Source organism: Ambystoma mexicanum, chromosome 7q (assembly GCF_040938575.1).
Source record: "Ambystoma mexicanum isolate Mex_15411 chromosome 7q, UKY_AmexF1_1, whole genome shotgun sequence".
In the NCBI taxonomy this organism is placed as follows: Eukaryota; Metazoa; Chordata; class Amphibia; order Caudata; family Ambystomatidae; genus Ambystoma; species Ambystoma mexicanum.
This window is the reverse complement of record NC_090941.1, coordinates 719,365,243-719,383,821: the sequence shown is the minus strand read 5'-3', so window position 1 is coordinate 719,383,821 and position 18,579 is coordinate 719,365,243. Positions and strand designations below refer to the sequence as shown.

The following is an 18,579-nucleotide window of genomic DNA, read 5'->3' as shown; positions in this document are numbered from 1 at the left end:
GCCATGAGCCGTGGACAAAGATCCTCGAGGGTGGCTCCCCAGCCCTCTAGGCAGGAGTCTGGTGATAGACACCTGTGGGACGGGAGGCCAGAAGGGTTTGCCCGTCCGTAGGTTGCAGTCCTTCGACCACCATATGAGGTCTGGGTGGAGCGAGCTGGAGCTCCTGATCATTTCGGACAGAGCCCTTCTCCTGATTCCATGATGCTGCGAAGTTAAGCTGAGTCCGCCTCATCATGAGTCTTGTGTGGGGGACGGCCAACAGTACTGCTGCAAAAAGGCCCAGTAGGTGCTCGAACCACCATGGTCCAGAACAACTCTCATGCAAGCCTGGTTCTTTTTCTGAATGGCAAAGATCCTGGAGTAAATGCCCAATCCTCGCTGGGACTTCCTCCACGACCTGGCTCAGGACGAGCGACCGAATCTCCGCCAAAAGAGTTGCCATCCCAACTTGAGGGCGAGGAGGAGAGAAGGGAGGTTAAACATGGATATGTAAGCGGTACCCCGAGGAGTCTACTAACAGGATACAGGAGTCTGTAAATTGCAGTCGCCAGAAGTGAGCGCAAAGGGCAAGCCTGCCCCCCCACTGGCGACTCGTGGACCCATAGGGGTCTGTCAAGACTTCTTACCCTCTGAGACAGAGGGTGGGGAGGGGGACTTGAAAAACAGCTTGCCCCCCCTTTTTGATGCTTGCAACGACTAGGGGACGGCGAGCGTTCTGGCTGCCTAGACCTCCTTTCATGGAAGCCGCGGGAGCCTCCAGATGAGCAGCCCTTATCCGAGCGTTGCTGGGACTGGGAGTATGCTTTGGGCGTGGCCTTCGTCAGAATGGATAAAGACTTGGCCGTCAAAGCTATTCTTGTCCAGCTCCTCATCTGTGCTGGAGTGAAAGAGGTCGCTGCCCTCGAAGGGCAGGTCTAAAATACATTCCTGGACATCCGGGATGAATTTGGTTGCCTGGAGCCAGGCCATCCTCCTCATGTCCGTGACAATACAGATGGCACGTCCAGCGGTATCAATGTGTGCCAGAGTGGACTCCATGATATTCTGTGCCACAAGCTTGGCTTCAGCTAACCATGCCTTAAAACGTGATTGGCTGTGGGTGGGGAGCTCTTGGAGGCAGTCAGCTATTTCCAGCCATAATCTGATTGGCAGCAGCCAGCATGGTGTCTGAGTTGGCCTGTCGCAGATGCAAGGAAGCATTGGAACACAGCTCCTTACCGTATGCCTCCAAGGTTTTCTCCTTGCCTAGCAGTACCGTAGATGACGAAGATGAGGGCGACGACTGAGGCTTGGAGTATAGTGATGCCACAGCGGTCACCGAGGAGTGCGGCTGAGGTTGGGTGGAGAGCAAGAGTGTATCCCTCTCCATCTGCCTGTACTTGGCGTCCAGGCGACGGTTGACCAGCTGGACGGAGAGTGGTTTGAGCCAACCCTTCTTGGCGAGGGAGACTACATCGGTTTGCAGTGGAATTCGCGTTCTGGCAGAAGGGTGCCTCGTGAGGACTTCAGCGAGGACGCCCTCCGCAAGCTATTCGACCTGTGACTGTGAGGCCCAGGTATTCCGCCAGGCCCGCAATACGCTCATGGAAGGCCCTGGCTGACTGATGGCGTGTCGGGGTCCTCCTCATCCTGAGGGTCTGGGGAATCCAGTGGAGGCGTATCCAGAGCCAGAGGCACTGCCAGAGGCTGAGGCTGGTACAGAATTGCCTGTGGAATAGGCTGAGGAGCCGGCGGAGGAGGCTGTGCCGGGGCCGGATGTGTCAGCAGAGGTGCCTGTGGTGCTGCAAGCATAGCGAGGAGGACCTCCGAGAGCGTCCTTGATATTCCCCCATATCAGGAGATTTCATGAGGCCGAGGAACCTCTCGAAGATCCAGTCCTCGCTGGCCAAAGGAGGAGGGCACTGAAAGGGTTACTAGAGGCAACTGAGGCCGCTGCCGACCCTGTATATATGGACGCAATGGGAAGCAGCCCTGCGCATAAGAATGGTAAGCCATAGGCCATGTACCTAATTGATGCCAGTCCCACTTCAATGCTCGTTCTTTGCCGAAGTCTTGGAGGTGTCAAACGGGCATCCTTATCTGACCTGTCGACCATCTTATTGAGCTGCCTACCACGTGGCTGCGATGTGTTGCTCGGCTCGTTGCTGCGGCCCTCTGCCAAGTCTCTTATGGGTGAGGCGCGCAACCTGTCCCTCTCCTCTGGCACCTGCCCGGTAGGTGAAGTAACCTCGAGCCAGGGATCGTTAGAGCTGCGTACAGGCGCCCCCTCGGACGTACTGATCAGAGGACCCCTCAGCCCGAAGGCCAGTAGACGTGACAGCCTCTGTGCGCGGGTTGGCAAAAGAACCTGAGCCGTCCCTCCCGTGTAAGAGAGTCCCTGGGAAGGAGTCTCCCTTGCGGGGTGCAGATGAAAATATAGGCCCTACCTCTGGCCTGGAACATTTCACGTAACTCTTGAAGTCCTCTGGAAGAGATCGCTGGAAGAGCTCCCTCCACCTGGTTAGTCTGTTCTTCAGCACTTTCTTGGACAGTGAGCCGAACAGGCTTGCCAACCGTGGTCTGGGCCAAGGCAACGAAGGCAGAGGACGTGGGGGTCTGAAGTTGGAAAAGGCCCGTTGCCGGATGGGCACCTGCTGAACCCTGTCCAAATTGACATGCGCCGGGGAGGAGCTCTGGCGTCTGAGGACCAAGTACCTATTCAACAAAGACAAAATAAGATGGAGGAAGAATCTGTGCGTGTAATTACATGGCCGAAGCCAAACCCAGGAGTGCTGGTGAATTCGGCCCGTTCCCATCAGCACGGGTAAGGGGACTGAGGTGTGGCGCCGGAGGGCGGAGTCAGGGCAGCGCATGCTCCCAGGGCCGCTCCTCTGCATGCCTCTGAATTGGAGCAAAAGAAGATTTTTCTGGTGAAAAAGGTTCCGTCTCCCGTCCCTCACGAGGGACGCCCATGCAGTATGGAAGAAAGGGGACGGGACGTAAGAGTATGGTGGTCATCAGTAACGTGCTGGTCCCCAAGCACTACATCCGTACCACTTCTCCTTCCCACTCCCTCCCACACCCTCCTCCCACTCATCCACTCCTCCCTCCCATCCACATGAACCGCTCCATCTATTCCATCGACGCTCCATCCATTACATTTGCTCCGTCTGCTCCGTCCATTCTGTACACTGAATTTCCCCCATCTGTTCCTTCTTAATTATTGTCAACAGCACCCTAGCTATTGACATCACCTGAGGGTGTAGGTAGTGCGTGTGACATCCCAATGGGTATTTGCCGATTTAGATAACTATTTTTGGAGTGCATTTGTGTGTTACTTTACAGTGCTCCCTTCTGAAGGCGGCTTATTCTAACCGACGGCTACATTAATAATAGTTTACTCAAGAAAACTTGTGTGTAAGAGATTCTAATACATGTCACTGAATCTCTGTGCAACTCCCCTACAGCTCACATGGAACCCTCTTGAGATAAGCCTGGCTGCTCCACACGCTACCATCCTGTGTAGTGCAGACTTATACCAAAGGTTGGGTTTCTATTGCCAGGAGGTCAGGGTTGTTGTAGAGCACCCAAAGGTTACTGTATACAATCTTGCCCAACAGGGGGCTTGGAGGTGTCGCTGGAGGTTGGATTTCCTGTGAGGTGCCCAGGAGCAGAGTGCAACCCTTGGTGATGGAGAAATGCAGAAAGGACAAAGTTACTCACTGTAGTGACGAAGTCCATAGTCCCCTTTCCTCCATACTTGTGCGACATTCCGTCCATCAGGACGGGCCAGGGCACTTTTAAATACATGAAAAAATTAGTTTGTTTTATTTTTAGGTGGGGTGACCACACCCCTGCCTTCCTGAGCTCTGCCCCACTCTTCCTGGACCTGGCGATCGAAAAGGACGGACCATTTAGCAACAGAGGGGACGGCGGGCATATGGAGGAAAGGGTAGCATGGACTAGGCGTAAGGTAGTTTGTTTATTATATTTCTATAGCGCTCCGGGCCCGGGAGTATAAGGGCGCTTAGTACAAGTTACAAGGCACAGTACATGGTATATATATACAGAATATACAGAGGTAATAGCAACCAATAATGACAGATGAGACCTGTGCAATATGTACAGTTTATAGCTACAGTGATTAACTTTGCCATACTCCTATGTCCTGTCACCTTTCCTCCATACTTGTGATTACCCAAGCATTGACCAAAGGAAATACAGGTGGATGGAAATTTCCCTTTTTGGAACAAATTTTATGAACTGCCTGGATGAACTGGGAATCAGACATGGAGCTCAAGTCCTGAAATCTTCTGCCGAAAGCCGAAGGAGAAGCCCAAGTAGCAGCCTTGGCTATAGACTCCCAAGGGACCTATTTTTGAAAGCCAACAGCAGCCACTGTGCCAGACCAAATGTGCATGAATGCCCTCTGGGGGCGGCTGAAGGCCTAGAGTTGAAGCTATCCAACAAGAGATGGACGCTTGAGGCTGGTTTCCCTTCTAAGTTTGCTCGTTCCGTTGAGGTAAAACGAGAGCACGTCTGATGTCTAGGTTGTGTAAAACCCTCTCTGCATCAGAGACCGGGTTCAGGAAGAAAACTGGTTAAGATAGACTGGTTTAAATGGAATTCACAAACCACCTGGGTAAGGAAAGAAGGTTGAGCGTGAAGCACAACCTTATCCTTGCAGAAAGTTAGGAACCGATGTTGGACAGCTTGAAGCTCACTTATCCGTCTCGCAGATGTTCTCACAAAGGCCATCTTCCAAGAAAGGTACTTTAGCTCGGTCATGGCCATAGGTTCATAAGGCAGTGAGGACCACATTCAGATCCAATTTGGGATGAGTGGTCCGAACCGGCGGAAAGAGATGACCTGCAAAATGTCTCTTGATGACTGGGTTTGCCAGTGAAAATAGAGCAGCTGTCTGGACAGATTAGCTGCAATGGCGTACAAGTATGTCCTGCATGATAAGCCATGGATGCCAGCGGCTGCAAGGTCAGACACAAAAGACAAGACAGTCAAAAGAAGCCTGTCTGGAATCAAACAGTTTAGCTAGACACTAATGACAAAATCTGAGCCACTTGCTCCTGTATTGAGCTCTTGTAGATGGCTTACATGCCGCTTGAATTATACGCATGTTATCCTCAGGTTGAACTGCACTTCTGATCGGAACTCAGGCACCAGGCCACCAAGCTGAAGGATTGTGGGGAGGGGTGCCACAACTGGTGATTGCTCGGATATCTGCAGATTCCCGATGAGGGAGCACACAGGTGCTGCAGTTCCAAAAACCAGAAACTGGCTGGCCACCAAGGATCTATGAAGAGTAGAGTGCTGTTGGAGGCACTCTTGAGTTTCCAGAGCGACTGATGAATCAGCGGCAAAGGAGGAAAAGCTTAAGCCTTCATGTTGTCCCCAAGTGCTCGAGAGCGTCCCCCCCCCCATTGAAGACAAACCAAGCCTGTCCCTGGAAGCATAAAAAGGGTGTTTCCTGTTCATTGAGATCACAAAGCGGTCCACTGCTGGAGAACCCCATTGCTGGAAGATCTTGGTGAGAACATCAGTGTTCATCTCCCACTCGTAACACACCGCAGATTGGTGACTGAGGGAGTCTGCAGCCACATTGATGGGACCTGGAATGTGCACAACTTGAAGCCAGACATTGTGTTAGATAAACCAATTCCAAATTTGGATAGCTTGGTCCACCAGAGGAAGAGCCTTGGTGCACCCCATTTGTTGATGTAGAAAATTGCTATGAATTGTCAGTGCGAATTCGTACCACACTGTTGGTGATGGAGGGATGAAAAGTTTTGGAGCACCAAAAGAAAAATGACAGGCGCTCTAGGTAATCGATATGGGACCGCCTGTATTGGGGTGTACACAAATCTTACACCTCGAGGTGACAGTATTGCTCCCTACCCAAGAGTGTGAAGTAACCGTTCCTTGTGGGCAGGGCTCCTGGAAGGAGGTCCCCACTGAAAGGTTGCTGGCTGCTAACACCATTGAAGATTCACTGTCATGCAGGATGGGACTGGAATCATCTTGGAGTCCAGATCCATAGCCTGGGACTAGCAGCCCCGAAGAGCAACCTGAGTGTGCCTTATTTTCAAGCGTGCAAGAGGTAGAGCTATCACGCAGGAGTCTCTGGAACCACCAGGACGACATATGCAAGGACTGCAGGAAGAGCTGGCACGTGGTTGAAAGTTATGCAATTCCGTCCTCTATCAGAAACACTCTGGTACTGACTGGATCCCAACAGAGACCCAGAAAAATCACCTCTTGAGTGAAAGACGATTTCCACCAGTTCACTGACAGCCCAAGGCGGAACATGAGCTGAAGGAGGGACTGAAGAATGGCAGTAGCAGCTTGTGGGCAAGGACTGCACAGGAGACAATCGTCCAAGTATGGATATACATGAACCCCTGCAGTCTGAGAAATGCTGCGTTGACCACCATCATCTTCGTAAAGATACGCAGTACTGATGCAAGACCAAGGGGTAGCACTTGATACTGAAGTGTTCCGTTACCACGGAGAACAGCAAATATTTTCAAAGCAGGCTCCAGATCAGGATATGCATGTAGGCATCCTGAATGTCTACCACGCCAAGCCAATCGCCCTTCCGGAAAGAGGACTTCATCTGGCTGGGTGTAATCTTGAATTTCTCTTGGGGTAGAAAGAGATTGGAGACGTCTTGGATAGTGCACAGGCCAGCATGGTTGGGATTGGTCCCTGTAAACAGACAGGAGTAATAGCCCTCCCCTGGCTGGCACAAGATAATAGGCTCCACTGAGGACTAGAAGTTTCTGTACCTCAGCTATGAGGGATGGTGACCGAAACTGCTGAATAGGAGGGTGAGAGGGTGGGGTAGGGGGTGAGAAGCAAAAGCCCGGCCGAAAAAAAAAATCCATTGGTCTTCTGTGATGTCTGCCACGCCTCCAGGAGACACAAAAAGAGTCCTCCCACCGGAGTCAGACAAGCGATGAAAATTCATTCAGATGGTTTATCGGCAGGAGACCACCTGTTGCTGAGGAGGAGGCTGTTGACCGAAAGAAAAACTGGCCACCTTGCCTTTGCTGCTTGCAGCAAGGGCATCTGCCCAGCACAGACAGCTGTCCCGAGAACCTCTGAAACCAGAGAAGGACCTTTTTTGAGGCCCCGACATCCGAGTACAAGGTGCCTTAGCTGGGGTTTTGGCAAGAACCGACAATGACTTGGCAGTTTGCATGCTTGCCTTGTTTTGGCAAGTTCCTCATCCGTGGAGGAGTGTTATAATTCATTATCTTCGATCGGACGATAAAGTACTTCGTCCTGAACCTCCTTCGAGAACTTTGTAGCATGCAGCTACGCGTGGCGGGAGCGTTCTAGTCCAACCATAAGGCCCAGAGCGGAAGTATCAACATGAAGGCCCGCGGCCTCCAGCAGGTCCTGCACCACAACGCTGGCATTGGATAAGCCGCCTTTAGAGACTCGAGACTATCAAACGGAATACATTCCTGAAACTCGGCGAGCTCCTTCCACAGCTTGACATTAGCAGCCGCCAGGATAAGCTCGGTATTAGCTGGACGCAGCTGAAGAGCCCAATTGGAAAATAACCTTTTCCCCCAATGGCATCAAGAAGCTGGTCCTCCTTAGATTGGTTCTAATACGCTGCAGTGGAGGATGTAGAGGACAGATTAGACTGGCGCGTAGCTGCTACCACCACAGTCAATGAGGGGAGTGGACATGCAGTCAAGGATAGGTCTTCAGACACTTGTAGTTTGTAGCACGTGTCAATTTTCTTGTTTAGGTGCTGCTCGGAATGAGGTTTTTCCCCAGACCTTGCAGGCTTCGGCCAGGACATCTTTTTGAAGGAACAGGCCAGTGCGTTTCTGTGTCGACAGTAAAAGCTCCAGGAATGACACCACCTTGTGGAGCCAAAGACTCAGGTATTGGATGTCTAGCAACGCCATCATATCCACAACCCGGTCATGAAAGGCTCTAAGAGTGGCGCGGGTCGTCGCCATCCATGGCACCTCAGGCCCCGACAGCAGGGTTGACTGCGCAACTGGAGTCTTTAGCACAGGTGAAAGTGGAGGGGTGGGGGGCCACTGGAAGTGGTAGAGGTGGCACTACCGGGGCCTGCAGAGGGATTCCCGGAGCAGGGGGCGGTTCAGGTGGCTTAGGTTAAATTTCCTTGAATAACTCCTTAAAGAATGCCTTGATTGGATCTGAGCGCAAAAGCATCTGAAATTTCCCAAAAACGCATCCTCAGAAGGCGGCCTAGGCGCTAGAGTGGTAGAGGCCGTTCTGAAGTGGCATACCATCAGGATCGCAAAGGATGGTTGCCAGGATGGTCCTCCACCAACTGGATCCACATAAACTAAGGGAGCGGATGTAGGCGGGAGCGAGACTGCGTTACAGTGGAGACGGAGCATGCCAATCCATTCTAGGGCGGAAGGGTTCTTATCCACAAAACATGTAAAAGGCAGCTCAGGCCCTGAAAACAGGCCCCTCTGTACCAGCCGTTAATGTTCGTGAGAGATGTAGACAAAATGCCAGCTGTGGACCACAGGGGTTGGACTGCCATTTTGTTAATGCCTGAGGTGTACTGCGTCACTGGTGTTAGTGAGGCTGTGGTCACCACAGGGGAATCATGGGACTTATGCTCCATTTTAGCCTTGTGACAAGGAAACTCAACAAAGCCGGTGCTAGCAGATCTAGAGTGCTTCTGCAACACTTAGAGACTGCGGATGAATTAGCACCCAGTGAGTGAACCTCTGCAGAGCCAATACTCAAATACTTAAGGTGTTTAACCGGGCCCCCTCAGCATGATCGGTTTCGACCACAGGCTTGTGTGGAAAGGTTGTGGTCACCCCTGCAGCCAGAGCCCTCAATGGGGGACCCTCAATCTTGCTTGTCTTCGATATAGCCTCATGACAGGGATCCTTGGGGTTAACCCCGTTAAGTTTATTCACCTTAAAAAGAAACCTCAAGACGAGACCCGGTACACTTCCAGATGTGGAAACCTTGGGAATGACCCCCAATAACAAAAGCCACAGAAGTACTGGGCTTAACTTTAGCCCCCAAAAGGGGAATCTTGGATTAAAATCCAGTCCCGACAACCCCTTTGCAGGGAACCTCGGAGGAAACCGTGCCGTTTAGATCCCTTTTGAGACGCCTAAGGGAGATCCCTGGTAGCAGAGCCACTTGGGCCCCTCCTGGACCCCGGGAAGGAGTCCCCTGGCCAGGGTGCTATAAAAAAGTAACAAACGTAACAGCTGCTTCCTTTATTCTTCAATGAACTACTGTAAATGTGGCTGAGGAATCTGCTGGAACACCTCCCACCTGACAAGCTGACTCTTGAGTGCACAGACAGTCGCAATAGAAGCAAGAGTCCCACCAGTGTTCTGGGCCCAAGCACTCCAGGAAGAGTGGGGATCTGCCCTTGCGAAACAGGAATGAATCCCAGATGCTGCGGCATAGACTGAAGACAGACAGTGGGACCGGGGCAGGAAAATGAAGGACAAGTGAACAAAAAGAAATATTCCCTAAAATACAAGTCCATCCGACCCCGACCGCGCAGAGAAGAGGACTGAAGGGTGATGCACGGGGCAGAGTTCAGGAAGGCAGGGCTGCAGTCACGTGCAGTGGTCCCACGTAAAAATCAAAGGACAAAAATAAAACATTTAATGCTTTAAAAGTGCTCTGGTTCCATCCCGATGGACGGAATGTCCAACAAGTATGGAGGCAAGGGGGCGGGATGAAGGAGCAATGAGACTTTCAGGTCCAAGGAGCACGTCCAGTCTCCGCCCCCCCATCCCCCCACTTACACAGCGTGTCCGATATAAGCATTGGCATCACTATTTTGCACTTCTGCAGAGGTTGGTATAGAGATTGAGAAAGGCAAGATCTAGGACCACTCGTAGGCCCGCCTGGTTCTTGTTTTGAATGGCAAAGATGCAGGAATAAAAGTACTCCCTGCTGAGGGAGAAAACATTTCTTCACTGCCTCGCTCAACCCGGGAACAAATCTCAGCCAAGAGAGGGAATCCAGATCTGTGGGAGGTGTGGAAAGTGAAGCCAGAAGCCTGAGGAGACCACCGAAATCAACCATGAATCTGCGAAAAGTGAGTGCCAAGCTTGACTACAGGGACAGCCTGCCCCTGACTGGGGTGTGGACCAGAGAAAATCTGGCATTGCAAATGACAAGGGGACTTAAAAAAAAAAATCTTGTGCCAAGACTTCTGGTGTTTTCGCCTGTGTTGGCTGGGTGACCTGCCCTGTTGCTTTGGACCGGTGGTCCTGGAAGCCCAGTAAACTGCCAAAATATCAGCTTCCATCTGAACGCGAGTGGCCCTGTGAGAAGGTTTTGGCCACTGGCTTGGTGAGTGGCCAGGGGCTTGGCCGTCTGAGCTCTATAGAGTTCCTTGTCCGTGGAGGAGTGTAACAAGTCACAGCCCTGGAAGGGTAGATCTAGGATACTGTCCTTATCAGGATTGAATCTGGTTACCTTGAGCCATGCAGCCCTCATGTCTGTTGCCACACAGATAGCCCTGCTTGCAGCATCTATGTGCGCCACCATGGACTCCATGTCCTGTGCCACTAGTTTTGCTTCTGCAAGTACTGCCTTGAGACTCATTTGTCAGCCAGGATAACTGGAGTTGCGGTGCTCGTGGAGGTCTGGGGCTTGGCATTCATAGATGTTGCAATGGCTGAAGATAGTGGCTGGGGGTGTACTGTCAGAAGAGTAGCATCTGCCTCCACCTGCCTAAACTGCGTCCAACCTTTTATTTGTTGGCTAAGTGGAGTGAGTGACTTGAGCAAGCCCTTCTTCGCAAGGGCCTCCACATCCCTCTGTAAAGCAATGCCAGATTTGGATTCTGCTTTGATGCGGAGTACTTCGACCAGCACACCCCACTGGCAGCTCCCTCGGTGGCTGAGGAATGCCCAGGTAAACTGCTAACCCGGCAATCTTGTCGTGGAATGCCCCTCAAAGTGTCTTGTTGGTCATTTGTGTTAGAAGAGGCCCCTGGGTCTGTAGGTGTCAGGAGGCGCCGCTAACAGACGCAAGGTCAACAGATGTGGCGGAGGTAAAGGCTGTGCAGGCACCGGCTGAGGAGGCAGTGTTGAAGATAACATCTACTGGATTATGCCCTTCAGGATGTCCCTCCAGCCGGTATGACTGGACGCATCAGCGTTGCCCCACCTTCCACCACTGCTGTGGGCCTGGTAGGTAACTGGCCCCTCAGTCATGAGGCAGGTAGTGCTGTCTGTGCTGCGTGTAGGCGACCCGTGAGGAGTGTGCCCGGTAGCAGAACTAAGCCTCTCTGGAGTTCCAGCACCTGTAGTCCCTTTGACAGTGGAACTCTTAGTGCCCTTCGACTAGTCTGCCATTAAGCCGGTAGCTACAAGAGCCTCAGTGTCCTTGCTGCCAGTGCAAGGGTTTGACTGACCCATCACGTCGGTAGACTTCCCTGGGAAGTTTATTACATTTATAAAGCGCACCAGACCCAGGAGTAGCAGGGCGCAGAAGGTTATGCAAAGCTTACACATGTTACAGATATATAGTCAAAACAAAGTATGAACTGTCGTCATTACATCTGAAATAATACAATATAATACAATACAATATACAAGACTTAAATTACACTTAGAGGCAGAGTTGTTTACAGCTAGGAACTATACACAATTTACAAACTTGCATTAAATCATACTGACGTGCCCTAATTTCAGGGCGAATTAGTTCTCAGTCAGGTTAAGGTGGATAATAAGGTTCTTTCTGAAGAAAGAGTAAGGGAGGTCGGCTCTCAACTGGTGTGGCAAGGAATTCCAGAGTTTGGCGGCCTTCACAGCGAAACTAGTGCCGCCAATCTTCGACAATTTGAATCTGGGTACTACCAGACAATTTGTATTAAAGATTCTGGTCAGTCTACTGGAGAAGACCAACCAGAATTAGTCACCCCTGCAGGGTGCTTTCGAAACGAAGCAGCTTACCTTCTTGGTCTTCCTGCGTACGTATTCCTTAATGCTCTCCGTTGTCCTAGAGAGCAACACTCTCCATCTTGCAAGCCTATTTGAGGGATATGGGTGTGAGGGTTTGCACACTGAGCAGCCTTCGAATCTGTGGACATCTCCTAGGCACCAGAGGCAAAGCCGTGCGGATCCAATGTGGGGAAGGAACCGTTGCACAATGGGCACCTGCAGAAGCCAACCGTGCTCAAAATAGGGATGGGCTAGGGCACCAGTGGACTGTTCTCATCCCATAGATTAGAAAAATCAAAGATTAGGGAAAGCACATGGAATTACGAGGCTTGAGGCCTCACCCAGGAGAGCTAGTGAAAGTGGTCTTTACCCTTTGACACAGAAAAGACTGAGGTGTGGCGCTGGTGGGTTAGGGGAGCGCATGCTCCCAGGGCTGCGCCCCCACATGCATATGAATTTACAGGGAAAGTTATTTTTCTGGTGAAAAATGGTTCCATTCCCGTCCATCAGCTTCAGCCCTTGATGCCCAAGAACTGCAGGTTCAAACACTTGTTCAGTTGGTGACAAATGCTGGTGCAAGGTCTTCAGGTGAGAGAATGCTGCAAAACTTCATGCACTGCCAGTCTCCGCACTGGACTGGATGCACTAAAGCAGTTTCGGATGACGCCCAGCGATGCACAGCGATGTTAAAGGATTCACTTAGCGCAGTCAAACTTTGCCCATCTTGGGCCCCCTTGATGCTAAGACCACAACATTCCAGAGGTCAGTCTTCTAGCACAAGCCGGGGATCCCCTAGTTCCAAGCCTCAACTCGGAACAGCAATGTCTGCAGCACAGTAGCCCAAACTCTGAGCTGGTAATCCACTAGGAGGTACTGGGGAACTTTGGAAGGCTTTTCTTCGCAGGACTCAGCAGACATTGAGAATGGATGTTCCCCCTACTCCAAAGGCCACAGCTCTTTCTCAGGACTGCTGGAGATCTTCCCAAAGATAGGTCTCTTCAAGGACCGCAGCAGAAGTTGTTTGCCACGCCTTCCAATAGGTCCATAGTCTGCTCACAAGTATTACAGCTGGACAGGATTCTTGGCTCCTTTGGTTTCTCTTCCAGGATCTCCCTAGAGTGGTTGCAGAGGTCTTCATATCCAAAAAGTCACATAAGAGTCAAAACTCCCACTAGCCAATGACCGTTCTGGCACACACCCCAGCAATGGTCCAATCAAGATCACCGACAGCAATATTCATGCATACCACTCGGACACTGACACCAGTTTGTGGATTGGGACCAGACTGTCTAAGCCCTCTTCATGACAGCAAGCACACATAGCCCTGCAATAGCCTGCAAAAAGCCTCGGCTTTCCTAGGCACTGGAAGTCCATATAAAGATTCTCCTGGACTCACAGGGCAGGAAGAAGGTTAAAAGATAAGATAGCCAAAGGACAAGCGAAAAACCTTGTGGCATATCCATATTTGACCACTAGCCACAGTTAGTAATCAAACCAGAAAACGCAGTAAGGCTAAAATGAAATGCCCCAAAAATTTGCTAAAAAGTTAACCACTGCCACCAGCTTGTCTCAGGCACACCTAGAGTATCCAACAATTGTCTGAGGGTTAGTCTAATGCAAACCAAGTTACCCGATTGTAATGCATTATAAAATGCATTCTATTAGTAATTTATATAGCACCCTTGACCAATTTGTATGGCCTCAATGCGCTTTGTGGTTGGAACAACATTGGTGACCACAATCAATGCGTAGAAGTTTCTAAGAGTTTAAATTAAAAATGCATGTGTGCATTTTGCCTTTTTAGGATTTCGGTGGACTGGCTAGGCTTAAGTAAGCAACCTGGAGGTCAGGTGGGTGGGTGCTGTTGGTGATTTAGGATTAGAGTGCTAGTGCTGAAGATTCGACCAACTAGATCAATTTACTTCATTTTGTTTATATAATTGCGTTTAAATTGAAGCATCAATTTCAGTAAATAAAAATGACATTTACAAAATCAATTCAAGTACATAAACTCAAGCCAAAGCAAAATGGAAAAATACAAGAAAATATCACTTACTTTTCGTAGGTTGTCACTGTATACTAATGGCAGAGGTGTTGAGGTACGTCCGCGGTTTCAGTGTGGACTATGCTAGCTGCTAGACCGCAATAGAATAGCCATTGCTGCATTCTAGGGTGCATGGGTGGCCGTGCCTGCAGACGTGGTGCAAGGTATACGTATGGAGTTGACTGCCATTTTCTTTTTCTTGGTCCAATGTGATTGTTTGGTCTTGCTATTCGGATGTCCCTGGAATGAAAGTCTGAGCAGTGGGGGAGGAGGATAGTTGTCACAGTGTGTCGCTGCAAACGCATCGGATTATGGGACCGAGTAGAGGGGACACGTCCAACTGGGTACAACCGATGTGCGAGTGGGTTTCGGAAAACCTGGATAGAGTTGTGGTCACCTGAAGGGGTACCACAGTATATTAACATGCAGTAGCACCTAGATTGGGACAACTAAATGGAAGGAGAAATGTCTAGATGAGGGTATAGCAGTGCAGGCAGTAACTACAAGGTTTGGGATACCAGGGCTGGGGGTACATGCCTTTGCTGAGAGTACAACAGTAGACAATTTGCCTAGATGTTAAATGTTGCTACCTGACCCAATCTGTCAGAATGTGAGATATGGCCGACATACGTATGTGCAACAAACAGGCGTTTAGATAATAGGATACTGGGGAGCAGTAATCGCTGGTCCCCATGTCCAGACCTCCCCTACCTTGTCATTGGCTGCTGGTTGAGGGCTGCAGGTTCCACAAGCAAACAGAACACAATCTGGCGCTGCTTCTTCGGGAGCTGCCCCCTGCATTGGGACCCTTACCCGACGGGCTGGCCAGGGGGACACCAAGAAACAACTCCCACTGACAAGGACCCAATCAGGGGAAGGGGAGGCGGGCAACGGGGGCAGGGCAGAGGTCGCCTAAGAACCAGGTACAGCAGAGGCCTGGAAGGTGAAAAAAAGGAGGAAGAAAGGGGCAGAAGTGTCGAAAATGGAGGCAGGGGGATGGAAAGCTGTGCTTAAAGACAAGCTGGGGCCAGTTAACTACTATTTTTGCAGTATTTCAAGTGCACACATTTGCTTCCACTGCCCTTGGCCATCAAACGTGGCCAGCGCCTCAATTGCCACGCCAGGAGATCCTTCACCTGCTTTCAGGCCACACCGCTGTTTGGCCCCATTAGGTCAGGATATCCACCATATCTGTATACCACTTCGAGCATTGTACAATGAAGTTACCAAATGTCCGCACACCACCCGATCAACCAAGCACAGGAAAAATGAGATGTAACCAGGGTAACTAAGAATGAGCAATAGGACTGAAAAGAGAAGCCCACAACCCCCCTCCCTCCCTCCCTCCCTCTGCCCCACAACCCCTCATGCACCTGCCCGGCCAACAGAGCCCCGGAGAAGAGGGTGATCAGACAGAAACATAAGGGCATGGGAAGTATGTCAAGGAAAACCCAGGGATAGAAATGGATCACCCCCAGCCATGCCATGAGCAAGGGCAACAAGAGGGAAGGGACCAAACACCAAATAGGCCCCTACTAGAACTTATCCCCCACAAGGGAATCCAGTTAAAGAGCTCCGCTCCCTGCTGATCACTCTTGGCTAGAAACGGGCATCTGAGTAGCACAAAAACCCTTTACCCAGAGGAGGCTTTACTGATACAACAGGAACACAGAAGTGAAGACACAAAAACCGGAAAAGCTGAAGATCAACCACAGCCACCAACAACCTCAACTGTTACTAACAATCAGCCCTCTGCATACACCTCACATACTGCGCTAAAACAACCTAAACTTCTCAGCACAGGAAACTGCACACAATGCAACAAGACCTAGCACACACATCCTTGCACAACACCACATGTCCGCCTCCCGAATCTGCAGCCAAACTCAGTGTACAGTACATCCAAACTGAAGCTGCACAGCACATCACATCTCCCTTGCTATTTCTACCATTCCTCACACTAACTTACCACCCCCTTTTTTTCACAGAACCGCCAGAGCGCAGAGACCACCAAGTGGCACCTGTGCACAGTATAAAAATCTTTAAAATCAAAAGTGGCAACAAAGTAAAAAGACCAAGGGAAACAATGTTTCCCAACACTGACCGCCTCAAGGACATTAGTTTCCCTATGACAAAATGAGAAAAAGCCAGTGTAGTGAAGCTGAAGCCTTTACTGTAAAATGGTCAGACTAAAAATAAAAGCAAAACGTTTGGGGGGTCCATAAAATGGAAGGAAAGGTGATGTAAAGCAAAATCTTTCCCAATACAAATAACCCCAAAAATGGGGTGTTCCTTTAAGACTGAGCATGTCACTGGTTAACCCTAGGAGCTAGGCATATAAAAGTGACTACTGCAAAAGACAAATGTGGTTGTGGATATCCGACACTGCAGCACTCGAAGCCAGTGAACCGATACAAGGTGGAAGGCAAGGTTTTACAGAAATTGGAACACTACAAATTTAACACCAGAATCGGAAATTGAACAAGAAACCCCCAACTACCACTGTGAAATCGGCCATTACCACAAATTATGCAATGTACCTAGATGAAGGGTGTACGGTTGGTAGGAAGAATCTCGGTATCAAGAAACCTATTGAAGGGCACGTTACAAAGTAAAGCAGGCACAGGTTAAATACTGAGCTAATGATAGCTTAAGACTCCTAATGTTAGCCATTTACTTGATCCTTCAAAAAAACCTGATATCTAATGTGGTCTTAAGTTGAGAACGATGGCAAATACCAGATACAACCTTGAAAATTAAAAAACTAGGTTAAAAAATGTAACATTGCCACGAAAAGTTCATAATAGACTATTCACCACTTACCTTGCCTCATCATCATCAGATGATGTTCTTGTTTTGCTGCATCCATATCAACCTCTAGTTTGTCTTTGCCTTCTCTCGTGTTTCTCTCTACTTGCTCACGTTGCTGCTTCTCCATTTCATCAAGTGCTTTCCACCGTGAAGAATATTCAAACTCAAACGTGCCTGGTTGGGCAAAGCGAGGAGGTTCTTCACGTTCCCTAAAAGCAAGATGTACATCATTTTTCCAATCACAATTCATGCCTGCTGATCAGAAAAGGCATTCATAAAATAGATTCAAACACTAAGTGGGCAGAACATTCTGAACTATTGTGTTAATTACTTTTTAAAGCTTGTATTGAGACTCAGATGAAGAAAATACAGACTAAATATCAGCTATAGCAAGTACAAGTGGCATTTGATATAGGCAGTGTTGTGAAAGCATACATTTTCAACCGGGTTTTCAGATGCACAATCGGTAATTAAAATGTGACTATCGGACTACATCAATAGATGAACAAGTTACTTATGCCCTGGTAACGTTCTCTCGACTGGACCTTCTGCCCACGTATTCCTTATCTTTGATATCTCCAATATCCTGCTTCAGAACAAATTGGCGTCAGATGGTGCTGTGCGTCGATGTTGTCGACTCGATGTCCCTAGAGAGCCTATGTCTGGTGGATGTCACCGAAGATATGACATGCGTTACTTACCTAATAGCATTTCTGATTGTATCTGCTTAGATTCACATGCTGTGCATATACAGTCCGACATCTAGTGGCAATCGAGGAGTATTGCATCTCACCTTTTGAGGATCGAAAGGGGGACGGCGACGTGTGTGCTTGTAATACTAACCCTAATGTGACGTTTAGTGTACCCAACATTCCTCGAGAGTCAAGGTCCCTGTGGTGGTGTTTTTTCGGCTGTGAGGGAGTTTATGACTATTGTGATTACAGAGAGCGAAAGGAGTAATATGTCTATTTTCCTTCTACTCCAAGATGGAAGGGTGGGCGCATGTGAATCTAAGCAGATACAATCAGAAATGCTTTAACAGTAAGTAATGCATGTCTTCCAATGCTTGAGAATGTGCTTAGAATCACATCCTGTGCATAGCAAGCAGTACCCAGAGATGGTGGTGGTAGTTGTGTGAAGGAACAGTAGCAAATAGATGTTAGCAACGCTTGTCCCACCTGAGAATCAGACCTAGAATATCCAGGGAGTAGTGTTTTGTAAAGGTGTATACAGAACTCCAGGTTGCTGCTTTACAAATGGACAATAGGAATATTTGCAATGAATGCTATGGAAGCCCCAGTGCCCCGAGTAGTGTGCTCTAGGCTTGATGGGCAGATCACTTGGCAAGAGTAGCACTGTGTGATGCAGTTTACAATCCACTTGAGATGGCCGATTTAGCGACAAGATCCACTTCTCTACCAGCTGCCACAACCGAAAAACTGGTTACTTGGTGGTTTAGTTTCACCAGATAATATAGAACTGCTCTCCTCACACCCAGTGTGTGGAGGCTCGTTAGTGGCTTTAAGGCTAGCCTTATGCATAGGTTCAAAGGAGAAACAACTAACAGGGATTTTATTCAAATACACATTACCTCAAACAGCGGGTATGTGTCCTTTCTGTTATCAGAGAAAACTAAAACACAAAACAGAGTAAGGAACAAAAGCTTCACCGGAGCTATTTATTATATTGTGCAGTTAATGCGACCCTAACTCTTTCCCTACAGGGAGTACACTATGCTAACCCTGCATGATGTCTGACCCTCAAAAGCACTAATGCGCCGGCTACTGGCAG

General features: G+C 49.5%; 1 protein-coding gene across 4 annotated transcripts in view; it reads right to left on the bottom strand.

Moving 5' to 3' along the window:
* PSPC1 (paraspeckle component 1) overlaps window positions 1–18,579 on the bottom strand; it is a 998,435-nt gene that overhangs the window by 718,054 nt on the left and 261,802 nt on the right. For all 4 annotated transcript variants that reach the window (XR_011284271.1, XR_011284272.1, XR_011284273.1 and 1 more), the window contains exon 4: window positions 16,801–16,997. Coding sequence is in view for 1 of the 4 variants with exons in the window: in XM_069640796.1 (XP_069496897.1) it covers window positions 16,801–16,997 (197 nt within the window). In the remaining 3 variants the exon portion in view is untranslated. The remainder of the gene's footprint in view (window positions 1–16,800; window positions 16,998–18,579) is intronic.